The sequence below is a fragment of the Atractosteus spatula genome, chromosome 16 (genome assembly GCF_055471065.1).
Source record: "Atractosteus spatula isolate fAtrSpa1 chromosome 16, fAtrSpa1.hap1, whole genome shotgun sequence".
Classification (NCBI taxonomy): domain Eukaryota; kingdom Metazoa; phylum Chordata; class Actinopteri; order Semionotiformes; family Lepisosteidae; genus Atractosteus; species Atractosteus spatula.
This window is the reverse complement of record NC_142721.1, coordinates 8032593-8045141: the sequence shown is the minus strand read 5'-3', so window position 1 is coordinate 8045141 and position 12549 is coordinate 8032593. Positions and strand designations below refer to the sequence as shown.

Below are 12549 nucleotides of genomic sequence, written 5' to 3'. Positions count from 1 at the left end.
GAAACACTGAAAACATTGTTTCAATCTTTCAGTGTTAGATTTAAAAAAATGTCTAAGAATGAGTCTTGGGAGAGGAAAAAGTCTGTTCAACCTCAATATTTGTAGGTGTGTGTATGGTATATAAATGAAAATAATTACATTCGTGGCCTTGCATTGGTTGTGTGTAGCAGGCATTTTCAAATTCATTCTTTTAAAATGGTGAAATCCTAGCATATTTGGAAAGGCAGATGGCTATGAGACTGTGCAGTAGCAGTTAGGCCACACAGATCTGTTCAGAACCAATTGTTTTGCTAATGCCCTCTACATTCATGAGTAATCAGGGCTGATGAAGAGAAGAATCTGATTGGCAGGTCACAGTGGCTCCGGCAGATGATGGTTCGAACATCAGGATGGCCCCTCCTGATTCGGTTCAAATATATACTGCAAAGCAGAAGCAAATTTTGAAAGTCAGATGGAGCGAGGGTGTCTGTTCACAGTTTTCCTGTTGAATCTGGTTTTCTTCTCCAAAGGGGTTCAAGCTGGACTTGTCACTGAACTGCGAGCTGGTGCCAGTGGAGTTTGCAGATACCAGGCAGGTGAAAGGAGCGTTCAAGAAGCTTCTGCGGGCCTGCGTGCCCAGCTCTGCGCCCACTGACAGTGAAGATACCTTTCTCAGGGCGCTCGAGGAGTCAGAGTGGATGCTGCAGGTAAGATGAATGTGAAAGAGAAGGGGCTCCTGGGGTTTTTTTCGGTAAGGCGGAAAGGCACAGCTATGCAGGGCGATTTTTTTGGTTTTGCTTTTATCTTGCCAAGGGGGAGAACTTTTTTTTCTTTATATTGAAAAAAAAAGAGGCAGCTGTTTACAAAAGGTCACATAACTAGTTTAGTGGAGTATTTGTAATTTTTTCCACTCCATAATTTTAGTCATGTCAAACGGTCATGTACCAGAAACGTGTGCCAAGGCAATCAAGGGTCTGTGGTTAGCAATAGACTTGTTCAATCTATAACAGCATACAAGGGCACAACAAAATAGCTTTAGGCCCGTTTTCAGTGGTTCCTTTTTCCTTTCAATACTCTAGTCTCTTCTCCTCTCCTCAGCTTCACAAGATGCTGCAGCTCGCTGGGATCCTGGTGGAGTTACTGGACAGTGGTTCCTCTGTGATGCTCAGTGTGGAGGATGGCTGGGACATCACAACCCAGGTACCATACCAAAGACGTTCTAAACTGCCCGGGCAATGCCAGCATGCCAGATCCACAAAACCAAGAGCTTCATCTTTCTTGAGTCAGAAACTTTTTGAGATTTTTTTTTTATTATTTTGCAAATGCTGCTTTGTCCTTTTGTTTTACTTGACATCTGCTCCCGTATTTCTGCAAGTGTCTTTCTCATTAGATTGGATCAAATTTTCCATAAAAAGAGCTGTCAAAATTGGAAGGTGTCAATGGAAATAGAATTGCAACTGTGTGTCACTTTGCCATGTTTATTTGGCCTATGAAGCCTCCCTTTTGCTGTGTAAAACCAAAAATTATTCCCTCCTGCCAGAAAAGTAATTGTACTATATATACTTATGGTGGTGCACTGATTGACTGGGTAAACCTAATTTTGGCAACTTTAAGCAGCAGCACTTGCTTTCCAGTGCAATAAATACCTATTTCATGTGAGACACAAGTACGTACTGAAGTCATCTTGAGTATTTTAGAAATCTGTCTTAGTAATAGTTTTTTTCAGTACCCGGCGATGAAAAAGTAGGTCAAAACTATCTTGGTCTACAGAGCAAGGGTCTCTAACTCCAGACCTCAGGGTCCAGAGTCCAGCTGGTGTTCTGTGTCTTTTTAAGTTGTCAGTAACTTAGGACTGAGGAAAGGGATAAATTGGTCTGATTGACCCTGTGGAATAGATTTGGAAACCCCTGATTTATATAGTACTCCTGTTGGAAATAAGTCTGTCTTTTCCATTATGGCTTCAGGCTTGAACCAACCTAAGCTGTCTTTCAGGATGCTAAGTCAGGGACAAATGGATAATTGATATCATTGCCTCATTGCAAAACGCTTAGGATAACAACAATTATGAACAAAACAGAAATTGCAAATAAATTAACAAGAGGTTTAATTATATGTTTTAATACTTTGGTGAAAGATCCCAGGGAAGCAAAGTGCTAGGTAGCTTGTCCCTGAATCCACAACCCTGTATTTAAGGAAGGGGCTTCGGTTTTCCGTCCCAAATACTTTGGGAGAAACATGGAAGAAAAACATCAGCTCATTACAGTATGTTGTTAAAACACCGTGTCCATCTCCAGCTGGCACCAGGATGAAAACAGCATGTACAGTTCCAACAGGGGGAATGTCTGTGAAATAAATAGGGATCAAGCAATGGATGTGGTCAACATAACAGACACAAATTTGTTTTTTCTCTCAAATCTCAAAGGTCCGAGTAATGGTAGCGGTCGGATACTTTTAATTTGTTAAACTCATTTGGCAGACAAGCGTCAGGTTTTCAGGCTTCTTCTTGTAGTGTGTAGGACACTTTAAAATCGTATACGTGTAACATTTGGAAGCTGTCTCTGGCCCCAGTAAGAGTTGGTGTTAATCCACTGAAAAGAGAGGAAAATTACAGAAGAACAATGTTATTTTCTCGCACTTGTGCCATCTTCTGTTTAAAATATAAGAAGCACAACTTAATTATGAGGCTCATTTGTTCCATATGTGCCCAAGCTGTTCATTTATTCTGAAGTTTGTTTCATAACAGAATGGAAAGACATGAACTAGATGCAAGGTACCAATAGTTACTTAACTGCTGTTTTTACAGCAAGATATATATTGCTTCAAAACCTGGCAGGAATAGTTCATTATTAACAATAACGTCTTTTTATTTGTTAACCAGGTTGTTTCTCTAGTTCAGCTGCTCAGTGACCCCTTCTACAGAACCCTGGAAGGTTTCCAGGTCCTGATCGAGAAGGAATGGCTGTCCTTTGGCCACAAGTTCAGCCAACGCAGTAACCTGACTCCTAACAGCCAGGGCAGTGGCTTCACCCCGATCTTTCTCCAGTTCCTGGACTGTGTGCATCAGGCAAGCGTGACAGAGCCTCCCATCTTCAGTTCACACATTGCACATCGACACACTGTGCTTCTAGAAATGAAGTCATTGCATATTTGCAGCGTTATGGATTTTTTGGGGGGTGGGGGTGGGGATTGGAGCAGGGCAAGGAACACTTAACAAACAACACGATTTTGGAAGTACTTGCAGAATGATCAAATCCATTCGTGAGTCATAGCCATCACATCAATACAGTTTAGTTGTTCCTTCTTCATTTTCACATTGTAAGAATCAATATCGTGCACAACCAGGGGAATTCCAAAGCGGATTGAATATGAAGTAACAGTTTGTGTGTAGACTCTGTTGACTTGTGCTGAATTTAGGCCTTCCCCTTTTCAACATTTAAGGTTTAGAAGAAACCTTCCTTAGAAAAGACTTCCCTTTTAAAGTTAAAAATTTAGAGTTCAGGTCAGACACCTGTTAGCTGTGTTACAGTTTTGGTCCTAGCCAGTAGGATGGAAGCTTATCTAGTTATGAAATGTTGGCTGTGACGAGTTTCAGTTCTAAAACACATTGCATGACTGGAAAAGGGAAATGATTATTAAATCTTAAACCGTTCCTTTCTGATTTGGTATGCATCGGAGCTCAAAAATGCCAGATAATCTGAAGGGTTTAAACAAATATTATATGAGAAACACTTTGAATTATTAATTTCCATTAATGTGACCGTGAAAGTAAAAAACGGGCCAAATTTAAATACATTTTGTTTGTAGTTTTCCTGTATAAAATTTCAGAGTATTTTACCGATGTACTGTAGGAGGACTACTTACCTGATATGTCAAGACTTTACTAAAATAACACATTTAAACTAATCATTAAATCCTTACCGCATTAATAGAAGAGCACGTCAGATGATAAATTGCCTTTTGGGGAATTAAATGCTTTTTCTTGTTACCAAAGACATGGAATAAGAAAAGTACAGGAATCTTGTTCGCTGTCAAATGCTAATTTTGAACTGCTGTGGGTTAGCTTTGTCTCCCGAGTCTTTTAACACAGATTCAGTACACTTACATCAACACTTGCTTTCCACATTTGTGTGTTTGAAGTTGAATTTATGGTTGCCAAGATGACCCAACACTGTTACAGCCCTTTAGTGTGATAAACAAAACAAACAAAATGTAAAATTCCTAAAATAGCACATCTCATCTCACAAATAGTTGTTGTTTTTGCCAATATACGCAGGTGGCTCTTATAAAAAGTCCTCTGTACAGTCCCAGCAACTGAAAGATATTTGTGCATTTTGCTCTTTATCACTTTGTGGTGGAGATGATGATGTCACAGAGAACTGCAGTTTTTTTTCAGTAACTTTTTGTATTGAAATGTGTGCTGTGAAGGTTACACAATGTATTATGCAGAGTACTTCCAAATATATCTATTTAAAATAATTGAATTCATTTATATTTGGATTTCTCCTCATCTCCATTGAGAATCTAATCTGTATTTACAATTTATATTACCAGTTGTTTTCATTTTTCATTTTATACCTCCCAATTTGGAATCGCCAGCTGTTTCTCTTACATCTCGGCTCATAGCAGTAACTCCCATGCTAAACATACTTAACCCATGGCAGAAGTGTGGAGCAGTGGTCAGGGTTCTGAACTCATAACTGGAAGGTTGTGGGGTCAAATCCCAGGTGAGGCACTGATTTTGTACCCTTGAACGGGGTGCTTCATCTGCTTTGCTCGTGTAAGATTCTCAGCTGTACAAATTGGAGCAAACGTAAGTTGCTTTGGATAAAAGGGTCAGCCTCTTAAATAACAAGAAGACAGCCAAAGGCCTCTCCAACCTGCCCACCCATTGAGCTATTCATCTTTTTGTTTTTGGAATGCTGAAAGCTCTGCAGTGTCTTGCTAGGTGAATAGTACCAGCTGGAGGAGTGGCACATCCCAGACCAATGTCACTCATGCCTGCGGTGGCCCAGAAATTCAGCTAAAAAAATGAAGGAGACCAGGCCAGCTTATCGTTTTGGCAATTGTACAGTACCATGCTCATGCTGGTAGGGAATATCAGTCACAGTCTCGCATTAGTGACATCCTCAAACATTAGTGACAAGACCCAAACCTGCAACATCTGGGACTCAGGGGGCACATCTTAAACTGGTTGGCCACTCAGGAGCCTCCCTGTCTATACAATTGTAAAGTGGAAGATGTTACTTGATTTGGAAGAAAAAGAGCTCAATATGATTGCCAAACTGAGTGTTTTTTTAAACATCTGTTCATGATAATTATTAATATGTATTTGGGTAAAAGACCTTTCTGACTGGGAATGTCTACCATGCTGAGGGGAAAATAATAACACCTACCATTGGACTTTGTTTTTTCTAGATACACAACCAGTATCCCATGGACTTTGAATTCAACCAGCACTACCTGAAGTTCCTGGCTTATCACTACGTCTCAAATCGCTTTAAAAACTTCCTTTTGGATTCAGATTATGAACGTCTAGAACATGGTCAGTTTTCACATCTTCTAATTGAATAGAGCATTGTTGAGGATAAGTGATCTTGTCCCCTTGCTCCTCCTAAAATTCATCTTAGTCCTTTTTCCTCAGTCTTCTACCTGGTACAGAAATTCAGCAGCATTGCACAAAGCCAGCAGGAAGACATTGTGGGCTTATGTGATCACTTTTTTTCCGTTTTATATTTGTAAAATATAACATAATCAATTTTGGAAAAAGTAATCTTCGTTGTCTTTGGTCATGTAAGTTTCACACTTTCCTGCTCTCACAGGTTTGAGTTTCTCTCATTTTACTGCCGTGAATTCTAGTTATGTGTCGGTGTTGGTAGCTAGAATGTGACCTACTGCCTGTGCTTTTGAACCCTATTCCTACACCCTACTTGGATTGTGTTTCTCTGCTCTTTGCCAATTTGTTATTAATTTCTTTAATGAGTGCCTTAAATCTGGGCTTGTACCTTTAGTCTAAGTCTGCTGCTATCAGGTCTGTTAAAAGAATCCTGTGCTTAATAACCACCCTCTTACTTTCTAATCACACCTTCTTCCAAACGTTATGGAGTGGGGGGTTGCAGCTGAATTGCAGAACTAAACCAGTTCTTGTTAATGATGGCTCTGTTAGGTGTATTATGCATGTGTGCAGCATTTTGTGTTTTTTTAGAAATGCTACTAAATGTAATACATTCCCATCTGCATTATAAAGAGGTTCTATAATAACTCTTACTATTTATTAAACCAAAATGACTGGCAGACTACATTTACAGCAAAAGACCTGGTATTAAAAAAAAGATTACCTGTGTTCTGGCTCAAAATTGATCTTTAAAAATCTCATTTCTTCTTGATCCTGTTTGGCATCTTGTTCTCTTATACAGCAGCATTTTCTTTGTTTTTTCTAATCAAAGGGACATTGTTTGAGGATAAGGGAGACAAGCAGGCCAAGAAAGGAATATGCATCTGGGAGTTCATTAACAGAATGCACAAGAGGAGCCCTGTGTTCTTCAACTACCTTTATGGACAGTCAGAAGTAGAGGTATGAAATCTCCTCGCTCCTCACTGACAAATCAGTAGCATCTTTCACGTCTCTGATCATGCAGTCTAGTGGTCTGCAATGGTTTCAAAGCAATATTCATAATGTCCTGGCAAAAAAACACCATCATAAGGTATTTCAAGATGATTGAATGCTAGCTTCTTTCCTATCAGAAGACGCATTCAAATATTTAATAAGAGTTTTAAGGGCAGAGGAGCAAGGAACTGCAGCTTCAGATACTGGGGTCTAAGTAGGCTTCTCCTAGTATTGTTAGAGCCACGTGGGTCCCTGCTTCATATCTCCTGCGAGCTCAACTAGATTTTCAGCATACTTAACCTTTATCTTTTTTTAAAAATCCCTCGCTTGTTGTTTTTTAAGAGTTGAGTAACTGGCTGCCGCCGTGTGAAACTGGGGTTTACCTCTGTCAGTGTGTTCCGAATGCAAACTTCAAAACAAAAGAGTAAAAAAAAAACCAGCAGGGCATGTCAAGATCCCCGTGAGGGTAGTGTCCAATTGAACTGTGATTCATCTCGGAGCTAGCTCTTGGAACCTCTAATAGCCTTTCTCCCAAACTCACAGAGTTATAAATCAGCCGCGAAAACTGGATAAATATGAAACTTTTTTTTTTCTTAGCTCCGGTTGTGGATTATGTGCCATTTCTGAGAAGAGCAGTAAGTTCATCAGGCTCAAGACACTGGATTCCTTTCAGATTTCCTCAGTGATGCCCAGCACATATTGTTAGTGTTAAGTGGAGGGATTTGGAATACCTCCGGGAATTCCTATAGCAGTGGGAAAAAATGTGGTCTAGACAAAGCCCCGGTATTTCGTAAACTTTAATCAAAAGTAAACAAGGTATTGCCTGGCAATGTGACCCGTCTCACAGTACTGTTCGGAGAATCTGTGGCACATTCAGGGTGGGGAACTGTGGCCTGTTCTTGCTAATGAGCTCATTTCTGTTTTTGTATTCAGCAAGTCCTAAAGCCCTGTATCAACATCTCGAACCTGACTAAGTGGGATTACTACACCGCGGAGACCCTGTCCACTGGCCCTTGCTATGACTGGAAGATGGTGGTGAGCAGCGCGGCGCCCAGCGAGGAGCCTGACGCCTCCCTCTCTGGCAGCAGGAGGAAGATTGTGTGGCCCTGCTACAGCAGTGTCCACAGGGCACAGCCTGACGCCATGACAAAGCTGCTGGCAGTAAGTGAACATCCATGCTAAGCCTTCCAGTAAGCCCCAAGCTTTAGGGTAGGTTCTCCACAATAGAGAGCTGGCAGAGGGCACAGTCCCCATGTTACCAGCCATATACACCCTGTTCCCCATCCTGTTGTGCTGCATCTTTAAGTTTCACGTTGTGTTCTGTACTATGTTGGTACTTCAAGAGGGAGAAATTCAAACAAATATTCCTTTCTCTGCCTGAATTCATTTTTGTTTTTTCTGAAAATGGTGCAGGATAGCTGTCCAGATTACATATGGGTTCAGAGTCAGAATGGGGTGTCATGGTAATCACTTCAAGAGTGACTGACCTTCGTAACAAAATTTGACCTTCGTTTTCAGTTCATCTACGTGAGTCAATACCTTACTGACGCTTTTGGTTGCAAATTTATTATTTTTTCACATCATTTTATACTTCACCCTGCACCCTTCAGCAGGCTTAGTATCAAGCAGTATAAAGCCTCCTGTATTTGGAAAAACAACCTTGACTGATCGTGAATCATTCACAACAAAAAAGGAGTTCTGCTGAGTCATCTTCTGGAGTTGTGTTTTTTTTATTTTCGCAAGGAAAGTGATTCAGATGTGCTTTTGCCTTTTGTCTTGCAGGATATTGAAAGGTTAGAGAGTGAATTGAATCAGACCCCAGAGAGATGGCAGCTGACTTTGGATAAAGTCAAAGTAAGCATCAAAGAGGATTTAAAACTGGAGAGCAGTGTAAGTGCAAGACTACAGAAAAACATTTTGTATTTCACCCCAGTGTGCAATTGTTATACCCTGTGATTAATTATTGTGCACAGATTGAGGAGCATCTTTGTAGCTTCAAGCAAGCTACTTTGTAGCTGAATTATATTGCTGTCCAAAAAAATGAAGCCTCTATTCTTTCCTTCAATGTTTTAAGATTTTGTCATTTGAGGAAAATATTTTGCACAAACCATCTTGGTCTTTAAAGAATTTGAAGAAATTGTTATTTATGTATGTGAATTATCAAATTCTGAGATTGATGGTAATATATGTAATACAGTATATGCTTGTGCCTAACATCTGTTATCATGTGAAAGATTTAAAAAAGCAAAGATGAAATCCCCGACAGACTCTGTGTGTTTCAGAGACTATAGTTTCAGTATAATATCCTGCCCTGTGCCCGGACAGAGGACAGAGCTGTGTGTGTGTGTTTTCCAGCTCCACAAACAGTCGGCCGCAGTCTCAGGCCTGATTCCCAGCAACCTGCAGCCCTTCCAGAGGAGGTCCATGCTACACCTGCCCGACAGCGGCCTGGGGGACGACAGCAGCCCCACGGCCTCCAATGGGGTCAACAGGAGAGCCGCCACCCTCTACAACCAGTTCACGCCCAAGAACGACGAAAACAGGTGAGGACGGGCGCGGCAGACGCCCGGGTCTCCCCTCTGTGGCTCCCGCTGCTAGGTGGCGCACCAGACTGCAAGGAGAGCACAGAGGCCTTGCAAAGTGGAAAAGGATGCATGTCGTCTCGGGGGTTACGTTTCTGTTTTGGTTTCCTTTGCAGGTCGTTTGAAGGAATCCTGTTCAAAAGAGGTGCTTTGCTCAAAGCCTGGAAACCTAGGTGGTTCGTTCTGGATACCACGAAACACCAAGTACGTACACTTGTCAGGAATCCTTTTTTTTTTCCGTTAGTTCATTTAATTTTTTTTAATACACAAGGAAAGGCATTCTGTCTTACAAGTGGTGTATCAGCCTTAGAAAACAGCCGTGTGTAGACTGTACCTAGTACTGTATATGATGTGATCGGATTAACTAGGTGAAATCTTTTGAGAAACTAGTAGAAATTGGCTAGTTTGCTTTGTTCATTTATGCTTTGCTCTTGGTCACATTGCCACGATCGGGAATGAGACCTGCAAGATGTGCAACAAAGGCTGACCTTATCTTCACCTCAGATATAAGCAGCTCCAGCCACTTAGGCACTGGCAGCTCTCCATAGGCCTGTTATAGATTGGAAGGCGTTCAAAGTTGATGTGTGCGTTCCCAATTACTGTTTCATTTTTCTACCAAAGGAAAAAAGTGTTCTGGCTCACCCCCTTGTTTTTTCAGTTGAGGTATTACGACACAGGAGAGGACACAAACTGTAGGGGGCACATTGACCTGGCAGAGGTGGAATCTGTTGTTCTCGCAGCCCCTACAATCGGCGCACCAAAGCACATTAGTGAGAAAGCCTTTTTTGATGTAAGTAGATCACGCTGCCTTTTTCCACCTTGTAGGTGTGACTGCAGCACTGGCTTCGATGGAAGCCTTGTTGTCTGGTCCTCTGTTTTTGAAAAAGTGGACTGGGTTTTAATATAGGCTTTTTCTCTGTACCGGGCTGTCTGCTTCCAGTCTTAAACTGCATGTCCAACGATTAAGACCCAGTATTTTGAGAATATGAACTGCCTTTCCTTGTTCAGAGGAAAACACAGTTTCTTAGGTGCTCTGGTGCCCAACTCCAGCTAAAACCAATTAAAAAGAATAGGAGCTAAAAAAACAGAACAAACAAAACATACATAAAAAGCTAGATGAAGTTAAAATGTTAGTTACTGTACCTCTTAAATGTGCCATTTTAAGAGAGTGCTTAGAAGTTGGAAGCCTTTACAAACTCATTTCAAGTCTGCTGAAAGGCCTTTCAAAGTTAGTGCTGGAGACATATTTCACAAATAGCAGATGACTGTCTAGATTTTTAGAGTTTAAAAATATATTTTTTTCATTTTCTCTTTACAAAGTGTTTTTTTAGCAAGTCCATTTTCATTTATTAGGTATTCAAGAGTAATAGTTGTGCTGGACAATAAAGGATCCTGTGTTTTGTTTTGATTGTTTCTGATTGATTGTCACTAATGTCATTTCAGCTGAAAACAACAAGGCGTATGTACAATTTCTGTGCACAAGACGCACAAAGTGCACAGCAGTGGATGGACAAAATCCAGAACTGCATTTCAGACGCATAACCTTGCTCATCAGTGTGATCTCAGGCAATAACGTCTTCAGGAAAAAGAGAACGGGGCTTACAAGGAGAGTTTGAAATCTCTTCCCAAACTCTTCAGGCATTTCCAGGAATTAGGATCCAGTACCAGAGATTAAAAAATTAAGAGATTAAAGAGGACTAAAATTATAAATGGATTGCACTGTGTACAAAAATAGTGTATTGACTTGTTTTAAATGGAGAAAATGGGATTGCACTGGCCATCAAAAATGCTAAATACAATGTAGCAAGTGAAAAAAATAATTAGACTGTGTTTAGATGATTCAAGTTCAATACTGTAGAAAAAGAAAAAAAATTGCTGCTTCCAGAGCCTTAAAAAAGACCATCTAAAAGAGCAAATGACAGCAGACATGCACTAAACAAGGTAATTGATTGCACTTAAGCCTGTCATATGCATTCCATAGTACTTTACAGATTTAATAACATAAAACACCAGCAATTCAATGGCATTACATTATAAATATGTACATATTTGACATCCTTCTGTAGCATTTTTTTAATTTAAATAATAAATGAGAAACTTTTGCACACTAAAGATAAGAATGTTTTCAACAATTTTGTTTTATAGTCGTAACTAGTGTTACAAAAAGGCAGATGTTTTTGTGAATGTTTGTTGTCAAGGTTAACTTTTTTTAAAATGTCCCTTGTGATGTAAATTAAAAATTGATGTTATATATGTAGCTTGTCTTGTATGCATCTTAAGCATGGTCAAAATCCTAATTATAGCCTCACATATGTAAATATGTCTTTTGGTAGCATTTTATACATTTGACTTTTTTATACATTTGAACTGAACAGGTCATTTTTATCTAACCGTAACCAAAATGAATCTGATTCACACTTCAGCTATGTTTTATCTTTTTTATGTCCTTGACGTTTTAAATAGCCACTATGCCATTTCAAGTCTGGAGTCGTCAAGCCTAATATGAAGGGGGAAAGGCTTCAGATTTCCCAAATTATTCATTAAAACTCATTTTTTTATTCTTTTTCTAAATAGCTCATTTAATCCAAACATAATGTCATTTTTTCTGTATGTAACATCTTATTGTTTGGGGGGGGAAAAAGGGAAAGACAGCTGGCACCTGGAATCTGTAACAGAGAAGGTAAATGTTATTGTTTTAATGTACTTGTTTTTTCTTGTGACAACACTAACTTTTTGGAAATAAATAGATAATACTTGAACACGCTGGCACAACCTATATGGTCACTTTTTCTGATGCTTGGGAAGAACACAGTGAAAAGCTGCACAATAATCTGTCACTATCTGTCAGTCACTTTTTAATTTTGTTTTTGTTTGTTGTGGACGTAAATTAATTTGAAATCAGCATTTTTGTGTATGCGCAATTGCTCTGTCTTGTTTTCACTCTTTTATCCATAGTTTACGTCTCTGGGAAACAAACCTCAGTATGGCTTCTTTCCTGGTTCTTTGCCTTTCCATGCCTGTGATCTTTCCACACAATAGTGTCACGAAAGTATTTCTGAAACGTCACAAACTTGAGAGATTTGAAGTCCCGCAGTGTAAAATTGCTGCTGCAGCTACCTTAATTAAGGAATTCTAAAATTACAATTACAAAAATTGCAAAGCACTTTTTTCTTTTTACTTGTTTTTTCTTTGTTTGTTTTTTTTGCAAAAGATTGTTTTGCAAATCTCTTTTTGCATGGATCCCTACCTGAAAGGTGATCTTTCTGGAATCTTTGCATCTCTCTTCCTGTTTACAGCTGATGACCCTTCACGGTGCATGTCACTGCAATTTTCTTTCCTGAAACTAACTCAGAGCGCTCCTGGGACATTACTGAATCCAGAAAT

At 39.8% G+C, this 12549-nt stretch overlaps 1 protein-coding gene across 2 annotated transcripts in view; it reads left to right on the top strand.

Moving 5' to 3' along the window:
* The window catches only part of sbf2 (SET binding factor 2), a 141608-nt gene extending 129686 nt beyond the window's left edge, over positions 1-11922 (top strand). For both annotated transcript variants that reach the window (XM_088934914.1, XM_088934913.1), the window contains 11 exons: positions 510-686; positions 1078-1179; positions 2858-3043; positions 5395-5521; positions 6423-6550; positions 7517-7744; positions 8366-8473; positions 8939-9126; positions 9282-9369; positions 9824-9955; positions 10609-11922. In XM_088934914.1, the coding sequence (XP_088791040.1) occupies positions 510-686; positions 1078-1179; positions 2858-3043; positions 5395-5521; positions 6423-6550; positions 7517-7744; positions 8366-8473; positions 8939-9126; positions 9282-9369; positions 9824-9955; positions 10609-10707 (1563 nt within the window). In that variant the 3' untranslated portion in view covers positions 10708-11922. The remainder of the gene's footprint in view (positions 1-509; positions 687-1077; positions 1180-2857; positions 3044-5394; positions 5522-6422; positions 6551-7516; positions 7745-8365; positions 8474-8938; positions 9127-9281; positions 9370-9823; positions 9956-10608) is intronic.
* Positions 11923-12549: the final 627 nt, after the last annotated feature.